Here is a 20,853-nt window from a genome sequence, read left to right as displayed (position 1 = left end):
AGATCTGTAACAGGTTACACAAACTGCTTCCAGGGATGAGGCTCTTCGAGTGTCTTGTGTTGCCAAGGCTCAAGGATCATCTAAACTTCATCACCCCTCCCATCCTAATCCCAGGCTGCCTCAGGCCCACTCCCAATATCCAGTAGGAAGGTCCTTCCCTTGCAGACAGGTGGGAAGCGTGGAGGTGCAGAGAAGAAAGCCTCCCTTGAGCCTACTGGATCTGTTTCAGGAAGTCTCCTTCAGTCATTGTGTCCTGAAGCACAAAGGGCTTTCCTAGCCTGTGCCACTCATCTCCAGAAGCATGGGAGCTGCAAAGTGCCAGCCCAGAAGTGTCAAGGCCCTGCTAGGACCTGACACAGCCAAGCTGCTGCAGGTCAGCACAGAACAGCCCTGGGATCAGTCAAACCTGGCAGCTCTTCCTTGTGCCCTGTTGCCTCCCCTGTTCTGCAGCTGGAGACCCCCAAGAGCCAGTGCAGCACATCCCACAGACCTGCCATGGCTCCTTAAGGGAATTTCCATGGGGAAGTGCAAGCTAAGCTAGTTAAGGGGAGGTATTTAGGGCACTCCTCACCTTTCATCAGAGGAGCAAGGAAAGCTTTGGCTGGGAGGTGTCAAAGGAAAATATTGATGTTACCTGTAACATGTGGCATAACTAGTGGGCAGAATTCACCTTCTGGGGCTGCATTTGAATACTGCAGTAGAGGAATGCCTGGAGCTGCCAGTCCCTCTCTTCACTCTCCCTAACACCATAGGTTCCCAGCCCTGCCCCAAGGGCCTTGTCCTGGCTCTGATGTTTTTCTGGGAGTTGATCACAGCAGCCCAATGGTGCAAGAGACACAGGGAGACCAAGCATAGCTCTACCTGGTCTACAATCAAAACACTTCAGACCTCAGAGAATCACAGACCCTTTGGAGGTGACCAAAGGCCCCCAGTTGGGCTGCAATACCTCACAGCAAGCCAGGTAACCTGATCTCTTCCCAAACCCAAACCTTCCCAGGTTATGAGACTTGTGTTCTGTACTGAACACAAGAGAAGAAACCTCTCAGCAATGGTGTCCCATGAGCCCCACTACTGCCACTCTCATTCTTGGTCTCCCCATCCAGACTGTCACGTGCAATGCCACTCACCTTAAGCAGCTCATACATATAAAACCGAATATCAAAGTCTGTCAGGATCTGGTACAGTTGCTGAAAGAGATTTGGGGAGAGAGGGAAAAAAAAAAGTGAGAAAAAAATAAATACTCCAGATGTAGATTAGTTTCATTTCCTGCACCCCACCTGCTTCCAACCACTGACCCCATTCCAAATTCCCTATGAATGCTACCTATTCCTGCAGCAGCATTCCTCTCCTGCTCTCAGACCTGCCAGGAAATCTAGGGAGGATGCAAAAGCTCCTGTAAAATGGTACTGGCATCATTCAGACTTGTCACAACTTTCCAGCAGGAGATGGGCAAGCTGTCTGTCCAAGGGGGACACAGCAAAAGCTCTGGAGGAGGCCACAGACAATTGTGACTTTCTGTTGTCAAATCACTGTGATGACTTTGTATGTCAGCAGTGACAACAGCATTCAGAGCAGGCATGCTGGAACACATGGGAAGGTGTCCAAGTGTTCAGGGTGTGACAGGGAGAGGAAAACATCAATCTAAAGGAACATGGGGTTGGGAAGCAGAAAGGAGAGCCAGCCTTAGAGCCACAGAGGCTCTCCTCTATCCCAGGGTAAAGGTTAATACAACTGAAGAGCACAGGAATGCTTGTGAGACCAAGGAGAGTTGTGGGGAAGTGCTCACTGCTACCACTCTCCTCTCCTGTGTCCTTCTGTGGCTGCTCATGTGGAAGTTACAGAGCTCTGGGGGCACTTGAACCTGCCCTGTGCCACCAGCACCATCACAGGAAAACTCATCACCCTGCTGCTCCCACACCAGATCACAGCTGGCCCCAAATTTGCCTTCTGCTCTGTATCTGTCACAGGCTGCAGTGTCAGCCCAACCTTGTTGAGCTGTTCTCTCTTCCATGGAAAGCAAGGCAAGATGCCAGGGCAGGGCAAGGCAGGACACTCACAGGGCAGCAGTGGGACCAGACCTCTCTGCCCTTTCTTACAAACAAGGATCATCTCATAGCTCAGACAAATCACCAATTGCATCAGCACTGGAGCCCGCTGTCCATCACAGGCACCACTTGGCGGCTTCAGGAAAAATCCCAGAGCAAGGGATTGAAATTCACATTCCAAAAAAGCAGCTCTGGTGCTGGATCCCCTCCAGGCCCATGCTGAGATCCTCAGGTTCCTGCTTTACTGAAGGCCATCTCCAAACAGCCCCCACCCAGCCCCAAAATCAGAAATAATTTGACAACATACAAGTGTCATTTACACATACAGAGCTTTAACAGCCTCCAGGACACAACTGCATTGTATTCTCGTGAGCTGGGATGATCCTAACACTTTGGAACAACCCAGTGAAGCAGACAAGTGAGCAGGAGCAAAAAAGACATAGCCACAAGCTACAGAGCCATAGCAGGGATAGATTCCTGACTTGTGCACAACCGATGCAGGACACAGGGCCAACAGAGGACAGCTGAGTCCTTCCAGAAGTCTGTTTAAATGGCTTCCTAGGTTACAAACACTGTCAGAAATGTGTAAAACATGTCCTTCTGGCATTCACTGCCCTGTTCAACTTCACTTGGCAACATCAATGCACCTGGGGAAGGAGGAGGGCAGGAAAGGCAGTGGCATTACAAGACTAGATCCCATATTCCCTATTCCCTGGCTCTCTGCTTCTTGCTGCCTTTAAATGGGAAGGAGACTGAAGGGAGGTCACCAGTGTTCTTCTCAGACCTGCAGTGCTGTTGCTTCTCTGGCTCATGGCCTTCAGCAATGGGCCATGATAAGCCCAAACACTGTTGGGCAAACAGCATTCAACAGATTTCCCTAGAAGAGCTACCTGTGCAAACCAGTCCCTCTGACCTGTCTAAGTGCTAAGGCCACCAGTGTGGCCAGCAGTGCTCAGCTCTGCTCACCACAGGGAGCAGTCCCAGCAGGAGCCTGCTCAGCCCTGCAGGGAGCCAGTGAACACAGACAGCTTTGAAGGACAGAGCCAAGGTTTCCACTCCAAGTGGGTCCAGCACAGCAGCTGCCTCCAGCAGGCTTTGACAGTGGGCTCCAAATCCCTTTGGCCAGCCTAGCAGGGCAGGACAGACACCTCTGCAGACATGCCCCATACTCTGTTCTTACAGTTGTCTCTGTGGAGTAGGATTATCAGAAACATCACTGTGGGGATCACTCAGACCCAGCTCAAACATCTGCTCAGCACTCAGGATGCCATGGGGCCTCAGAGACCTGGGCTGGTCTCCTTTCTCCATACAAAGCACTAGGAAAGGCCAAACCCTCCCAACAGGCAGCCACTACCCCTCTCCAGCTTTTGGTGATATTTTGGCACACATCACATAACCAATCATAAATGAATCCTGTTAGTGCCCCAGGAGGCAGAGACACACTTCCCCCACCATGGGGCTGACAGGAGTTAAATGCTCATTCCTCTCCCTTGAGTGAGCAACACAGCTGGCTACGTGCAGGAAGCAGCATCTGCAGAGCAACAGGGTGGCTGTGAGGAGAGACACTTCTTTGGGGTGCAGGGCAGCAGCAGCAGCAAAAAACCCCCAGGAAAACAGTTCCCTAAGCATCCCACTCTTGGCAGCCACACAAGGGAGGAGAATCCTTTATACTTCTGCATTGCTTAGACAAACAAATAAAAACCTTTGTTTTTTAAACAAACCCTGGATGTACAAGGATAAAACCTATGTACATATTTCACCAAAGTGCAGGTGAAATGGAAGACTTGACTCAAAAGCCCACTGGACCCACAACTCCAGCAGGCTGAACATCCTGAAGCAACCTTCCATTGCTCACTTTTCTTGCCCGTCTCATCCTCAGCTCCAAACCTGCTAGAGCAAACTCAATCCACAACTGCTCCTTGAGACCTGTCTCTGTCCCCTTCTTTCCTAAGGGATTTGCCTCTTTGGGACAATGAAAGGAGCAGAATCTGGCACACTTACAAAATATGTGACAGCTGACAGTGGCTGAAGTGCAGCATCTCATTTCTAGTTTGAAACCAATTAGCAAAAGACATTTAATTTTGCTGATGGTTCCTCAGTTGCATGTGGCTCTGCAGTGCAACTTTCATTTAAGGCAAATTACTGTGGGGAGCTTGAATGCTCTCAGATGACAAGTAATGCAGCAGGTCTGAAGAGAAACACTAACCCTGCACATAAGCTGCTGTCTTCACACAGCAGAATACATATCCAGTCTGGCTCCAGCTCATCCTCCTGGCAAGTACAGTGCTGTTGCTTCCAGGAGGGACCCAGACAGGTAATTTAAGAAAATGTAATCAGCTCTGGGGAGGTATCACCTAAGTCTCCTGTTTATACCATCATTTAAGAATAGTGAAATAAAAGCTTGTGCTTCTGATCTGGGATTGTCCACAGCCACAGCTTAGATCCCACAGAACTGCAGCTTCTGCTCAGGCACAGAGAGCTGAGGAAACCCAGCAGCCATTTCCATGGGTACACTGACATCAGCAGTGTTCTGCCATTTGAACAGGCAAAGGGGTCAAAGCATTAGCATCAAAGCAAAAAATAATAATGCTGGAGGAAAGAACTTCCAGAAAGGAGATGACTGAACAGCCATCCAAGCTTCTGAGCAACTACTGCCAACAGAACAGAGAAAAATAAATGCTGTGGAGTGGTCAGCAGCCACCTGCCGCCTGCAAAATATGTCACCAGGAGCTAAGGTCTCCCAGCCTTCCTCACAGGAGGAAGGTCAGCCAGGACTGCCAACACTGCAGCAGCATTTCCTCTCCAGGGCTGCCAGCAGGCTGGGAGTGACAGCAGAACTCCAGCAGAACTTGGCTGCCCAGGGAAATAAGGACCGTGGAGCAGAGGGAACAATGACTAGGTGCTCTCCAGCTGTTCCAAGTGTAAAGGTACAGAGCAAGCTGAGACCTCCAACACAAGTGCTCTCACGTACTCTGTACTCTCTACTTGGCACTTCAGAGCAAGGGAAGAGATATCTTGGGAGTTTCTATACAGAAGAAGACACCCACAGGCACCCTCAGTAGAAGCAGCTCTCTGCAATTAGTTGCAGCCCCAAGAACCTACTCAAACAGGCAGACAGCTCATGGGAGTGGAGCATCAAACAACCCACACACCCCATACACAGCTAGGGAAATTCAGGTTACAAATAAGCTCTGAACACAAGAAGCCACACTGCATGCCCTGGGGACACACTTGCATTCCCAAGACAAGTTATTCCTGCCTTGTACCAATCAGCATCAAAAGCATCAATACTTTCTGTCTTGGACTTGTACAGCTGTGAATTTGGACTTCCCCAAAGAGCCAAGGCTTTCTCCCAGGAGCCTAGAAAAGTCTGCTGCAAGCTCATGTAGTTGTTTCTAATGCAACAGCCAGAGCTGCAAGAGTCAGAAAACTGTCACTTGTGCAGAGGGCCAGTCCAGTGCTCCTCAGCAGTGCAGCAGTGCCTAGCCTGGCCCTCCATGTGGCCAAAGGACCGTGGGCTTTGAGCCCAGCATTTTTCAGTTAAGAGTCCCTACTGGCCATCAGCCTCAAGGTACTGCTGAACACTCCACTTCATGAACACATTTCAGTTTCTAGGGGATATCCTTGAGGATAATTTTTACCTCTAAGGACACAAGAGAGTGGCGTAATCACATTTTGACTTGGGGACACACAGAGCAATCCTCAGCAAGGTGTACCACTGCCTGAGCAATGTAGCTTATCTCAAGATATTTTATTAAAAATAAAAATCAATTAAATAATTAAAAAGTCTCTAAACAGAAAGTTAAAAACTTCTAGGACTAGCCTTGCAAGGAGGCTGTGGGTCACAGGAGAAGCACAGGGGCACATTCCCAACACAGGAGGCACTGGCATGGCTCAGATGATGTCAACAAAGCCCAGGCAAACCAAACCTGCTTTAATTAGCCCTGAAAGGTCACCACAGAACACTCCTCTCATGGCTGTTTACTTGATGGAGGCAACACTCCTCTCCCCACCCAGAGCTGTCAGGGCAGATGCTGCTACAAGCTGCTGTTATTATGGCTCCTGCAGTGTATCTCTACGTGAGATTAAACAGCACTCAGACCTCCACAGCAGAATGGCTGCAGCTCTGGCTACACACACGCATCCCAGCTGGCAGCATCCAGCTCGCCAGACCCACCCCAGAGGGACAGAAACTATGTGTGCTGCCCCTCAGCATGCAGGGCTGCAGGAGCTGGTCTGTGAGCCAGCTGCCTCCTTGAAAACCAACACCACCCCAAGATTCTTCTCTGGGTGTTTGGTACATCTGCTTCCTACAAAACCTGTACCTACCTACATAATGATCCAGGACACAGAGGAATTAAAAAACCACCATCCCATAACATGGAATGAAAGAGATCCCTGAATGGTGCAGGAGAGATGACTGCTGGCTTTCTAATGGCAACTGCTCAATTAATTCTCCACCACTGACTTAGTGACTTAGGGTAAAGGCTCACATGGGGGAAGGAAAGATACCGATAAAATAGGTGTGGCTGCTAATTATAGCTCCCTTTTGTCTAGAAGCATTTTGGAAGCAAAAGCAGCTGTAGCTGCACCCAGACAGAAGGACTCTCATTTTGGGAACAGTAATATCCCTTGGAGCCCCCAGACAGAAGAGCCAGGGAATATGCTGCAGCCTCAGACAAGGAAAAAAAGCTCTCAGGATGTATTCAAGAATGTTCAATCCCCCAGTACCAGGCCCATTGGCAGTGGGAGATGAGCTCTCCAGCTTCTGCCACCCCACAGTCCCCAGGTCTGAAGGATTCCAGAATAAATCGGTGTCACCAGCTCCATCAACTGCACTGCTGTAAACAGAACACTACAGCTCAGGGATTAACTTGGGCTGAATATATAGCACAGCAGTGATTACTAAATTGAGAGGGGAGTAAGAATATCTAACCTGTTGACCTTACTCCTCAGAGCTGGGAGAATCAGCATGCAAACCTTTTATGCCTTTTCATCTAGAGTCCATTAACAGGTTTCTGATTTACATGGAGGAAGAAAAGTGAAGCTGACAATTGTGAGAACTCTAAATTCTCCCCAGAGCTCTTGAGGATTATCTAAAAATCACAGCACTTTACAGAAATGGGAAGCCTCCCTCCTCCACACTCAGGCAAACTCACCTTAAAATCTGTGTTATTGATGTACTCAAACACCAGAGCAGGGGTCTTTGACTGCAAGAGAGAGAAAGTCATGGTTTAAATATGCACTTGACCTTTCTTTGGCTCCAAGAGACCTGAGAAAGCCTTTGCTTTCTGCCCAGCCCTCACTAGGGAAAGCAAGGTAGGAGCAGGACATGGAAAGCACAGCCCTGCTTATACCCCATACACTGAGCACCAACTCGGCATTTTGGCCAGTGCTGCTCCCCGCCACGCCATGGAACAGAGAGAGCACTGGGTGAGCTAAAACATGTCACCAGGAGCTAAGGTCTCCCAGCCTTCCTCACAGCAGAAAGGTCAGCCAGGACTGCCAACACTGCAGCAGCATTTCCTCTCCAGGGCTGCCAGCAGGCTGGGAGTCACAGCCCTCAGCCAGAGAAAACTCCCCAGGAATGGGGTAACTGTGGCAGTGCAGACCATGACATGACTGCTGGTCACTGCGTAGGACAGCAACCAGAAGGATTAAAGTGCTTAATATCTCGTTATCCTGACTGGTACTTAGGTAGTTAGATACCAGACAGAAGCTGGAAGGCTACAGGCTCTACTTTCTTACTGAAAATTTGGAGGACTTCAAAATTTTCCCCCATCAGCTGCGGCAACTCAGAGAGGACACACAAGGGGTGTTGAAGAGTCTGGGGAACATGGAAAGGAAGAGGAGCCCATCCAGACCAACCAGCCCATGCCTTCAGCTGGTGGGAAGGCAATCCCAGCACACCCCCCAACACAGACACCTACCACTGGATCCTTGACAGTGTCAATCAAATTAATGATGTTGGTGCCACCACGGAGATTCTCCAGAATCTTAACCTCGCGTTTTATCTTCTTTTTCTTCACTGGCTTAAATAGACAAAAGAAATTAGAAGTGAGAGTCCTTTCAGAAATTAACACTGATTTCTGCCACTGATTTTGACTGGAACACATCACCTCCCCTCCTCTCTCTGCTCCCACCCTCACATGGGAACATTTTTAGCACCAAAGAGGAGAGAGACACCTTGCATGAACTAGGACTTCCCTCCCATTGATGAAACCTTTCCACGCATCAGGGGGACAATCAAACCACTCCAGACAAACATAACTGACTCCAGTAACTATAGTTAAAAGTGCCTTGGACTGCTCTGTGGTAACCTCAGCATACCAATTCATGTTGTGCACTCAGAACCATAGGACAAGCATGGTGGGCCTACCTCTGCTTTTGTTCACCAGCACTAACCAGTCTTTCACTTTTCAACTTCCATACTTTTGTTTCCCAATGAGTACTTTAATCCCATGAAACGATAACCTTCAAGTCTCCAACACCAAGATTACTTGTGCCTCACTTGCAACCACCTCAGCTGCACAGAGCCAACTGCACTGCATGTCCCTGCATCCATAACCATGATTATATTTAAAGCCTAAAGACACTTTAAACAGTTTTGACTCCTTCTCTAATCTGCTCAGTCTCAGGAGCCCTCTTTGCAAAGTAAGCTTTTCTCTGGACATCACCCTGTGGAGAGTGACAAAGAACAGCTGCTCCCAAGGCAGAGGCTCAGAGCCTGGGCTGGCTTTTACACTTTGCTGATCCAGTGGTTCACTTCAATGCAAATGATGTTTCTGTAACTCATCCCCTCCCAGGACAACCCTAGCTCTGTGCCTGCTGGAAAGGAAACGCAGTTTAGAGCAGAAAAGAGGTGAGACTTTTTTAACGAGCCTTGCTTATTGACCAGCGTGGGCAGCACCAGCTGCAAGTCACCAAGTCTAGCAGTCCTTCATTCCACAGCTGGAACATCCCCTCCTGCCACACCAGTACCACCAAAAAAGAACTGCAGAGACATCTTGCAGGCACTGGCAAAGCCCTTTGCTGGTAAAGCCCCATCTCTGAGGCTGCTGCTGAAAATTCCTCTTTAGACTTTGAGCTTTCTAAAATATTCGTCATCTGGCACTGAGTCTGGTGTGTGTGGAGGGGTGTGATGAGGAATGGCAAAGGTATGAGGCACCTTCCCAAAGTAACACACATTAGCAGATGTCTGTGTGAAGGACAAGGAGCCACAGGAGCTCAACAGCTCGCGCTCACCACCTCACCTCTGCCACAGCCTCTCTCTTCTATGATGGCCACAGAGTGCTGATGGAACAACTCATACTCCCCCTTACAGACAAATCCAAAGCAACCCCTGTTTTCAGACCCCAAAAATGTATGAGCAGACAGGAGAAGGAACAGAAGGCTTTATATAGTGGGAAAATATGGCGTTTATGTAAGTGATAAAATATGCTGTCTTTCCAGGCTCTTCAGGTGGCTGAAACCTTCAGATTCGAATCCTGCTCTTCTCCTCTTGCAAGTTAAAAGGCATGAGCTAGACTTTAAAGCCAAAAGATGAGAATCTCAGCCTGAAGCAAAGTGCCAAAAATAACACCAATGCCAGCACAGGGAACGTCAGCACCTCATAAAGCCACTGTGGAAAATGGCAGCAAGGCCACTGCAGCTGTCAGAGCTGAAGCGATGCGGGGCTGGGCTTGCTGGGGAGTGGGCGACCAACAGCCCCAGGGCAGTACCCAGAGAATGCTGGAGCTCCTGGGAGCTTGGACAGAAAGGGAGAATCAGCCAGAGCAGGGGTATGAAACCAGCAAGAGTGAGGGCTACATTTTGGAACCTGAGAGGAGGATGCTTCATTAGGAACTAATTTAATTTATGTCAGCATGGAGACAGACACCGCCCTTGTGTCACCCACATGCACAGATCTTACCAGAAGGTCAAGATGGAATTAGAGGATGTAATTTGGTTACTCTGCTTGTCCAGTGAGGCAGATGCACACACAAACTGTTTTCCAAGGAACTTCAAAGAGGAATCTGACATTCTGAAGGTGCTCCCTGAACTACCTGGCTATGACAAACATGCCTTACAACCTCTCTGCTGCAACACTTGCACCTGATTAGGAGCTGAAACAGTCCCTGAATACAGCCAAGAGGATGTGAAGCCTGCTTTGAAACACCTTTTCCTTTGCACTGTAATTTCAGGGGCCTTTTGCATCAGCTAGGTAGGGGAGGATATCCCTCTAGCCCTCCAAGATTTCCTTTTCTCCTTTCATAGCAACCACTGCTCCCACTAGGGCAGACGTTGTCTTCCAACCACTTCCACATGTTTCTTTCACCTTTGCAGGATGGGAAGATGATGCCCTACATTATCTTCATCAGAAATCTATCCTTACCCACCACACACTAAAACATTAGAGCTCACAAAATCAGTGACTTTTAGAGAAAAGGAGAGATGAAAGTTGGTCCTTTTTAATGAAATACCTGGAGATAATCACCCCCAGAAGTATCTCTGACATCACCAAGGAAAGGCACTTGGGCAAACACCATCTCAGCAGGAGGGGGAGTTAAAAGCCACTCGCTGTTTGCACTCGTTCTTGCTAAGCTGCAGGGCTGCAGAGCTCTGGCCAGGCTGGTCACACCATCCCCACATCCCAGTGAGCTGGGATGAGGGCCCCACAAGCCTCCAGGCAGGGCTGGGGTTGGGAAGCCCTGCTCAGTGCAGGGCTGTAAGCAGCGCATCCTCAGACGCTCTCCCCGCACACAGACAGTGCTTGGAATGGGGTTTCTCACCACTGGGTAAACAAGGATGAGGCAAAAGAAATGCCACAGGCTGAAGTCATTTTAGAGGAAAAGCATTGCTCAGAGAGAGCAATGTGGGGAACAGTTTCCCCATTTCAGTGGTGACTGCTGGCCTACGCCCCATGCTGCACAGCTTTCACCTACCCAGCCTCATGCCACCTCCTACACACAGGTCCCACACCCCTGCTCCAGCCACAGCTGCAAACACCGTGTGCCAGGGGCACAGCACTGGGGCTCTGTTTTTGCCCAGTAACCAACTGAGCCCAGGCTCTTGCATATGGCAAGTCAATGTTGCACCTTGGTGCAAACCACTCCAGCACGTGGCCAGCACCGCACTGGGGGTGTCTGTTCAAACCAGAGAAACTCTGCTGACATCCTTCATGCCCCAGAGACCAGTACTGCTGAAACCACAGGCCAGCAGCAGCATATCAGCCACGCACCGGGATTAAGTCTGGGTTGCTACAACTGTCTCTCAGAGTCACCCGATCTGTCTCTCCAAGGATGTTGACTCCAAACACACATGGATTAAATGTGAACTGAAGCTATTATGGCCTCCAACCATCTGCCTCTCCCAGCAGGGACAGCTTCTAAAACACCAGCCCTTGCAGCCAGGGTATTTTTAACAATACTCGTTTAAAACTGTTTTATTAAACCAGGCTATGAACAGCAGCATTTCAGGTTGTGCTTCCTACACAGGCCAGTCCTCCTGCACTGGGAGGGGGATTTCCAGCAGAGGAAAGGAGCAGGCACCTTGACAAAATTAACTGCTCCTGAGTTTGATCTGCCTGTGTTTGCAAGGCAATGGTTTACACAGGTACAGCCTCCAACTCCATCTGTTCCCATGCCAGAGGCATTTCAAAGCTTTCCTGCATACTGGGATTATCCAGTGAGCAGTATGGGTCAAAGCCTTTCCCTCTGAAAGGGGCTCCAACACAGTCACCCTGCTCTGTGCAAACACCTACTTCCATGAAATCTGTACAAACTTGACAGCGTGGAGACTTCTGTCGCATTTGGTTGAAATTGGCCAACCAGTGCAAAAACTACTGGAGGGAGGAGGGGGAGAAAGGCTGACAGACAGCAGGATTGCATAAGACTCGTTTCCATAGGAAACAAGGCTAAAAGACATGTCTCAGTTTAACTGTGTCTACACTGGGAGTGGTTTAATTACTTCCACTGCATCAGTACCCTTAGAACAACATTACTGTCTAGCACAAGGCAGTTTTCCAGTTTCCCAGAAAATTGCTTCCTTCCTCAAGCAAACTGGAAGTGAGGTGGTTGTATACTGTGGAGACAAAGCACACCACCTCACAGATGTCACTACGCTGAGTGCCCAGAGCAGAGGGACAGGATGACCTCCAGACACAGGAGGATGGTCTCTGCTGGACCCAGCAACTCTCACTTGACTATCCCCATCCACCTATCCTTTGGTGGCTGCAGGTTTCCCATCCTATCAGCCAAATGGATAAGGATGCTCCAATGCACTTGCAAGTCGGACGGAAGAGGCAATGACAGTGGCCAGAGCTATCTCAACTCTCTTTGCCCAAAGACTTGGAAGCATCATGCAAAGCTGTCCCTCTGCAGAGGTGAAAAATGTCACCTGATAAGCTTTGCAGTTAGGTAGATCCAGAAGAAAATACCTCTTTGTGACCAAGAGAACAGATCCTTGGTCATTATCCACAGGATCATGTAAACTTGTAAGCAGGGAAAGAGTCCAGCTGCAGCAAACACCAGCTGGGAGAATTAACATTGTTTGCTAAAATAAACCTCTAAATAAAAGACTGCAACCATCTCTTCCTGTCTTGAACTAATACATGGCTTCCTGGTTAAACATTTTTTTTTGCTTGGTTTCTAAAGCAAAGGGAATGCACTCTTCTGTCAGATGCTCCAGTTCCAGCCTTCCCCAACAACCTGGGGACCCATTGCTTGAATTCAAGCAAAGAGAGAGATTAGATTTGTTACCCAAAGTTCTCTACACATCTTCACACTGTGAAAGAGGAGCAGTGACCAGGAAGGCATGTGAAATACCAATTAAGTCCAAAGCATAAAAATCATTTTACGTTAGCCCAGAGCAGGCAGCCTGGCAGTGCACACACGCTGCCAGCTGAGGAGCATACGTGCATCTCTGAAGGAATCCCAGAAGGTGCTGGGTTTTGCCCAGCAGGTGCTCTGAAACAAAACTGGGGTTAGCACAGCAGGAAAGAAGGTTTAGCAGTCCAAAGATACAAATCCATGAGAAACTAAAGTAATGTATTCCACCACCCTATTAAAAAAAAAAATCAATTCTTTGCTCACCAAGCCTGAATAGCCTGGAAATACAATGATGCTTCCAGTGATCAAGCAGGGGGATCTGAACACACAACATCCAGGACCAGTGAAAGGCTCGAGCAGTATCTCTATCACAGGCTTTAAACATTTAAAAGCTAGCACTAGAAGCTCATTTGTCTCTAGCAAGTATTATCAAAAGGATCACAATAATCGGCCTATAAAGCCCGATGCCAATTACTCAATAGGAAAATTGGCTTCAGAGCAGCTCTGCTTATTTTGCCAGACATCAGCTGGGAAACCAAATAATCGTATTCCAAAGAGTTACAAAATCAAGGAGCCCACTTACGTTAACATTCTGCTAGCTGTTTGCATGTTACCACTTCCATTGTGGGAATTCAAACTTCTGTGAGTTGCTCTTGAATTTTAGAAAAGAGTGGGGTGGAAATATACCTTGAAACTGTAAAAGTACTATTGCTTTTTTAGTCAAATAAAATATACTTAAGTTTGGTAGAAAATCCCAGCATGTGTTCTGAAGGCAGTTTCATTCCTTCAGAATCCTTTTTGGTCCAGCATGACACACCCCAAAACAACCCACCTGGGGCTTCAGAACTGCCCATGATACGTCAAGAATTCTGCAGTCAACTGAAAGGGAGGCACATGAGGACTAAACCCTGATCCCCACCAACACCATTCCATGGATGGGAATCATTCCTTCAGGCCCCTGGCATCAGACACAATGCTGTATCTCACCCTCCTCCATGCAGGAGCCGCAGCTTTGCAGCTCATCAGTTCCTTGGTGTTACACCACCACCACAGAGTCACCAGCTGCATCTCCAGCCTCTGCAAGACACCCAGTACTGTCCCAGTTGGTCTCAGCTCACACAAGGCTGGACTCCAGCAGCCAACTTTGCTAAGCTCCTTGTGGGCAACTGGTGTTTAAAAGAGAAGAGCTGTGTACCCATCTCTTGCAAAAGGGCTCATTTCAAGACTGCCAGAGGAGGAAGTGGGCCAGGGGGAGCTGATTCAATGCATGCAAACGCAGGAGGAGCATGAGACACAGTTACCAGGAGCAGGCATTGAACGGCTTTGGTGGAAGGTCACTGATGCAGTCAAAAGCTCCAGCCTGAGGGACCAACAGCATCCAATCCTATTTCCCTGTGCAATCCCTCCTGCACACCAGCATGGGAGTCATTGCAGCCCCTCTCTAGAGCAAGCTGATTTATGTGGGCTCTAAAGCTTGTAGAGTCAGAAGAAAACTTACCAGAGCCACCATCCCAACCTGGTTCTCTAGTTACTAGAGTGATAACACTGGCAGGACCTTCCAGGAGTGCCTGGTATGAGCAGCAGCTCTGGAGGGTTTGCACAGCCCAAATGGGGGAACAGGGGAAAAACAAAGCCAAACAAACAAGAATGCACTTGTGAAACCATGTACATGGTTGAAATTTCCAGTGCATGGACTCAGCACAGAGGGACAAAAGCCACCAAAGAAGAAAAAGGCTATTTCATCACTGCTGCAGGGCCTCCATCTCACTAGTCCATCTCCTTGCATCTGCATTCTTCCTCTACCTCCACCCATGTTGTGCCTATGCAGAGTAACCATACAAGGAGACAAAACAGCCTCTTTTTGATGGGTTTAATTCTTCGCAGGCAATTACCAGTATACATGGACACACAGGTGCATCAGGAAAGCAGAACATCTCCTGATTCCTGTAGAGACCTGCCAACATGGATGCTGTAATCTCCACCCCCAGTGCACACTGGGATGGGGGCAGTACAGGAGACTGGGAGGTGAAGGACACAGAGGTACAGCCAAGACTCAGCACCAGCACTAACTGCAAATAAGTCATTATAACAGCAGCATTCTCACTACAAGGTATCACCTGTAGCAGTTACAAGCAATGTGGAAAGTTAGCCTTTGGCTTTTAGAGTGGCAACTTGCAACACTGTTCACATCCTCCAGGAACACTGCTCACCCCAGGACACCCCAGAAGAGAGGATTCACTTTAAAGGCATGCTGGGAGACATTTTGGAGCTGCATTAGCAGAAAAACAAAATGAGGAGTTCATCAAAGAGACAGCACATACTGACCTCAGCAGTCCATCAAAAACCTCTATGTTATAAGCTATGGAAGAGCAGAGCTGTGTTTTAGATACCTGCATTGGATGTAGACAACACATGACTCACGGGCAACAAGGATGTCTTAAACTTCCTTTGTACATGTTGAGGAACGTAAGGCCTCATCCTGAGAGTCAAACCTTACCATCAGATTTAAGCCAGACACAAATGCACGTACAGAACATTTTCACACACTCCCCCTTCCTGGTGTGGGCTGCCCCAAGGCAGGCAGGAAGCAGGGCCACAGCTGTACCCAAGCCAGCCAGATCAAAAAGCCCACAGGAACCTCCAAGGCCAGTGAGGGACTGCAGGAGCACAGCTGCTGGCTGACTCCATGCCCTACTAACCTGAGGGGTAGGGAGGTCAGTACACTGCAGAGTGCCCACACTTCAGACCCTTCTCACTCTTTGCTCCCTGAATATGTTGAAAAGGAGGGGAGTTGTCCTCTGCCTCACTGCTCAAGATAAAAGCTTCTGGAGGATGCTGGGTAGGGGGTGTCTGTGTGGAAAACCAGGCTCCTGCCCCACCGCTTTGCACGCACCATCCTACACAGTGCATCCTGATGTCCTGCTGCAGTGGAGTGAGAAGCAACCTGCTTGCATCACTTGCCCTTTAAAAAAGAGCTGCAGAATTTTTCAGGAAAAGTGACATTAAGAGCATCATACTTGTAAGACACTTGATCCAGGAAATGGTAATGCCATAGTCATGATCTTAATACTCTTCCTTTGTTGATCCATGTTATGACCATAATTAGCAACATCCCATTTTCCTGCAGGATTATGCCTGGTCCTGCACTTGGGGTAGCAGAACTGAAAGGAAATGCTGGGTACTGGCCAGGGAAACACCCTGCTTTACGCAAGCCCAAAAGGCTGAGGGCACTGTGGTACCAACCAGAGCCCTCAGCTCCCTGGCCTTGTCCAAAGCTAAAGTCTTCATGGGGCACTTACAAACAAACTAGTGAGTGGATGCCCAAAGAGGAAGAGCAATTATCTCCCTCATGAAGCACTAAACCAGGACCTATGTTCTAGTCTCAGATTTGTTGAGACTAAGGGACTTGCCCAAAGTCACACAGGAAATCTCTGTGGCTCAGTTCTGCATCAAAGGGTGATAAAATTTCCTGACCTCTGTGGAGGATGGTACAAGACGTACAGGTAGTACAACGCCAAAGCAGGGGAAGTACTTGCTATGTGCTAGCTTGAGCTCAGTAAGGACAAGTTTCTTCAAAGAGCAAAGACTAGGAAGACACACCAATGACTTCCCATGAAACTGAGATATTAAAACAGTGACTTGCTGAAACTTACTCTAACACATAACATAAATTGTACTCTCAAAAAATGTTAAAGAGAAAGGAGCAATTGTGCTAAACAGCTTCCATTGCCCAACCATGGTACTTCCCTTTGACCCATCCATGCATCACACAAAAACTTGAAGACTTTTGGTTGCATTTCTCATCTCACAGAATCCAAATTTTTCCCCAGTTAGAAGGAGCAGGGACGCCCAGCCCCTTTGCTAAGGCTCTGCTGTATATACATGCAATTATATTTGCAATTAAGTTTTGAGTCTAGCTACAGGAAACCAGAAGCGCTTTCCACAGATCAGAGTGATGTTATTGCCACACTTCACAGGTTTTCATAATGTACACAACGTGGTGCTCTGAAACTCCCTTTTCACTGACCCACTTTCCACTGAGGAGAAAGTTCATCTTTATTTATCTGGACCTTCTGCTTTTCCTTGTTCACTCAGAGGAATGCTGTCTGCATGTTAATGCAAGTGGGGAGAGCCAGGGGAACCAGTGGCAACACCATCCGCTTCAAATCTGGGACAATCCAGTCTCCTGCTTGCAGGGCATTAAGGCAACACATTCAGGCCCCAAGGAGAAGGAGCACCCAGCTGCCCTCAGATGACTCTTGCCAGCTGACTCACAGTCCAAGGCTGACAGGCTCCCTAGACGTGACAGAGTTCAGCTGCCACAGGGAGAGCAGCATCGCTCCAGGGGAGGCTCTTTGGGCTGGGAAGAGGCAAGGAGCAGGGTTTCTGATGACTTTTCCCTGCAGCCTCCTGGTGCCTTTCTATGTGGGACAAGACCTAGGATCTAATAAGCCGCAGCAGCCCTGAAGAGGCCATCAAAGGCTCCAGAGCAGCATGCACAAGTGCACAGTTTCCCCAGGCTAGCCACAAGGCATCTTGCTGTAAAATCCAGGCCTGCACCTGCCACTTGTGACTACTGTCTCACAGCAAGAACTCCTGCCTGCATCTGCTTTAAAAAAAGACAAAAACCCAAACCACAAAAAGCATCCAAAGAAGGGGGAGGGCCAAACAACATACCAGAGGAACCTGGCTTGGCAAGAACACGTGAACCACACCACTCTGCCCTGACGTCAGGCTCAGCCACAGAGGCTCTCCCAAACAGCTCACCTGGCCACGTCCTTGCCCACAGCCAAAGCTGGGGTTTGTGTGCCTCCTTCCAGAGGCAGATGGAAGATCATACCTTTCCCAAGAGTGCTGGCTGGACAAACCATGACAAGTTCTTGGGCAAGATCTAAGGCAGATCCCAAGGACGCAGGCACAGTGAGAGAGTAGGAATGACAGCAGAGACAGCCAGACATGCTCTCTGAGTGAATCTAGTGAATGCCTCAAGGCTACAGCCCTGCAGAGATGCATGTCCTGGAAAGTTGCTCTTCTCAGTAGCTGCAGGGGCACATTAAGCTCAGACACTGTGGATGAATGTGTGCCCAAATTCTTAGGACACCCATGGTCAGACACTGGCTCCCATGTGCTCTTGGGGAACAAGTGACAAGTGTTGCTAGTCCAACAAGTGACAGCCACAAGTGTCAGCCAAGCCAGAACCAAACATACTGCAACTCTAACCTTTCATCTCTGTCTTAACTTCCCTGCCTGCCCCGAGATCACCAACACAGAGTGCTGCTAGGACAGTTAGCACAGCTCACTGTGAGCTGCTGCTTCCGTGTCAAACACAGTAAGACATACCCTGCAGTGTATAACCCATGCACAGCCATACCAAACTACAACCTCCCAGTGCTGCACAAAGGTCCCCACAGCCCAACCCCACCAGGGTCAACACACCAGCACACAGGTCACCAACACTGCCAAACTTTGGTCGGTCTCCTTGAGCCGCCTCAAGTTTCCACAGTGTTTATAGTCTGACTGTGATGAAGTTTTTTTCCACACTAGATCCTCTAAAGGACTGAATATAAAATATTGGTACTTTTTTAACCGCTAAGCATCCCACAGCCTGGCTCTGCAAAGGCCACATGCCGGCTGTCTAGAGGTTAACAGAAGGATTCTCCCCTCCAGGCTTCACATTCTTGTTGAAATGGCAGTCCCTGGGCTGTTTTAGACAGACATTGCCAGATACGATTTGCCAAACACAGGCAGAACACGCAACGCTGTTCAAATGTCAGGACTCACAGCTCTTCCCCACTAGAGAAACTCTCAGCCCTGAGCTATGTTGGACGAGGAGGGGTGAAGACATCAAAACATCACTACGGCATGCAACACACCAAATCCATTTCCAAACACACCATCCTAATGTCCTTAACGAAAAAACAGGAGTTTTGGGGTGAAGAAAGAGATCCAACAGTTCTTTGGCCCCTCCAACCCAGCTCCTCTCTCCCTTGTTCCCAGCCGCCACAAGCCTCTACATCATCAACGGGATACTCACCTTGAGGATCTTAACGACGACCCTCTCGTTGTTGGTGATGTTGATGGCCTCAAAGACCTCGCTGTACTTCCCTCGGCCGAGCTTTCGAACCAGCTGGTAGTCGTCCTGATTGCTGCGGACACCAAGAGGAGAGAGGCGATGGTGGGGGAAGAGCGGATAACTAACAGGGCAGCAGGCCGGGGAGGGGGGTCCTCTCCCAGCCTCTCGCCCTCCGCAGCCCCCCGGGGACAGACCAGCACGGGAGCGGGGATCAGGAAACCCTCCCCACGGGCTGAGGCCCTCCCGCGGGACGGAGGGCGGGTCCCCGCACGGCGCTTTACCCCCAGCTCGGGACGTGCGACTCGTAGTCCCAGTACTCGCGGCTCCTCAGGCTGTTCACCTCCGCGTACACCCGCGCCCGGCTGCCGGCGGCCGGGCCGGGCATGGCGGCGCCGGGCGGCGGCTGCAGCAGCAGGAGGAGGAGGGCGCGGGGCCGGCGCGGGAGGCCGGCGAGGCGGGGCGCGGCGCGCAGGAGGGCGGCGGCGGCGGGCGGCAGGGCCAGGCCGGAGCGGGGCCGGGGCGGGGCAGGGCCGGCCCGGGGGCGGCGGGCGCGGGGCCCGCGGAGCTGCCGAGGCCCGGGCCCGGTGCCGGCGGCTGCAGGCGGGGCCGCCCCGAGCGCCGCGCAGCCAACCCGGAAACGGCGCCGCCGCCGCCGCGCCCGCCCAGCGCCGCGCAGCGCCCCCCGGCGGCGTGGAGGTCCGGCCCTTCGGCTGCTCCCGCTATCGCGCCCGCCCCTCAGGCGCCGCGTCCCGCCACGCCACCCTCCCCGTCGCCTGTCACCTGTCCCGGGTCACCGCCCCGCCACGCCCTGACACTCCTCTGCAGCCGTGTCACCCGCCCAGCCTCCTCCTGCCTGCACCTTCACAGCCTGTCACACACCAGCCACACCCTGACGCCCTCGCCACCCCCGCACGCCGCTGCTGACACTGTCACCTCTGCCACCCTCACGACCTCACCTCAGCCTGGTCACAGCCCTGTTACACCGTCACCCCATCGCCACCTCTGGTCACACTCCTTCGTTATTCCTGTCACCCCATCACCTCTTGCCAGCCCCAAGGTGGGACCTGGGGTGGACAAAAGGCTCCACGTTCCTCTGAAGGAACTCACGGAGCCATGACTGGCTGAGGTGAGGCACCTTCAGAGATCACCTGGTCCAAGCCCTGCTCCAGCAGGGTGACCCGGGGCCAGCTGTCCAGGATTGTGTCCAGACAGCTGCTGGACACCTCGAAGGATGGAGGCTACACAACCTCCCTGGCCAGCTGTGCCAGTACTTGGTCATACAACGAAAAAGTGTTTCCTGAAGTTCAGAGGGACCGTTCTGTGTTCTAGTGTGTGTCCGTGGCCTCTGGGCCTGGCACTGGGCACCACTGGGAAGAGCCTGGCTCCCTCTGCTTTGCACCCTCTCTCCAGTCCCTCATTCACCTTTGTGTCCCTTCTCTGGCCTCTCCCCATTATGTCCCTATCTCCCTGGCACTGAGAAGGCCAGCACTGGACACAAAGCTCTAGGGGTGACCACCACAGCTGAGCACAGGGGAATGCATCTCCTCCTTTCACCTCCTGGCAATGTTTGAATGCAATGGCATTGATTAAAGCAATCCAGGACACCCTTCATCTTCTCTGTGGCTTATGTTCAGTCTGGTGCCCACCAAGACCCCCAGATCCTTTCCAGAAAAGCTACTTCCCAACAGAACTGGATGTGGTTTTTACCCCTGGGATACCGTGCTGGCCTCCAGCTAGAGTTTGTGCTGCTGATCACCACATTCTGGGCCAGTTTTCAATCCACCTCACCTCCCCAAGTCCCAGGGCAGCTGCCAAACCCAGCTCTTCCTCAGGCCTGTGTGGGCTGGGTGCAGCCAGACCCCAGCACCAGCCACCAGCCCGAGCTGAAAGAGCAGAGCTTGTGATAGGAGTTGCTTGGTTGTCCTTT

At 50.4% G+C, this 20,853-nt stretch overlaps 1 protein-coding gene across 3 annotated transcripts in view; it reads right to left on the bottom strand.

The window, feature by feature from the left end:
• CSNK2A2 (casein kinase 2 alpha 2) overlaps positions 1-19,344 on the bottom strand; it is a 31,722-nt gene extending 12,378 nt beyond the window's left edge. For 2 of the 3 annotated variants that reach the window (XM_033517110.1, XM_015640095.3), the window contains exons 1-5: positions 19,208-19,311; positions 18,888-18,999; positions 7,976-8,077; positions 7,205-7,255; positions 1,128-1,187 (exon numbers count right to left, since the gene is read on the bottom strand). In XM_033517110.1, coding sequence (XP_033373001.1) covers positions 1,128-1,187; positions 7,205-7,255; positions 7,976-8,077; positions 18,888-18,999; positions 19,208-19,311 — 429 coding nt within the window. Of the gene's footprint in view, positions 1-1,127; positions 1,188-7,204; positions 7,256-7,975; positions 8,078-18,887; positions 19,000-19,207 lie in introns of all 3 variants that reach the window. The other variant, XM_033517111.1, reaches the window with a different exon arrangement.
• Between the last annotated feature and the right edge of the window lie 1,509 nt (positions 19,345-20,853).

This window comes from Parus major, chromosome 11 (genome assembly GCF_001522545.3).
Source record: "Parus major isolate Abel chromosome 11, Parus_major1.1, whole genome shotgun sequence".
NCBI classification, from domain to species: domain Eukaryota; kingdom Metazoa; phylum Chordata; class Aves; order Passeriformes; family Paridae; genus Parus; species Parus major.
The sequence above is the reverse complement of the archived record's forward strand: the minus strand, read 5'-3'. Positions and strand labels throughout refer to the sequence as shown.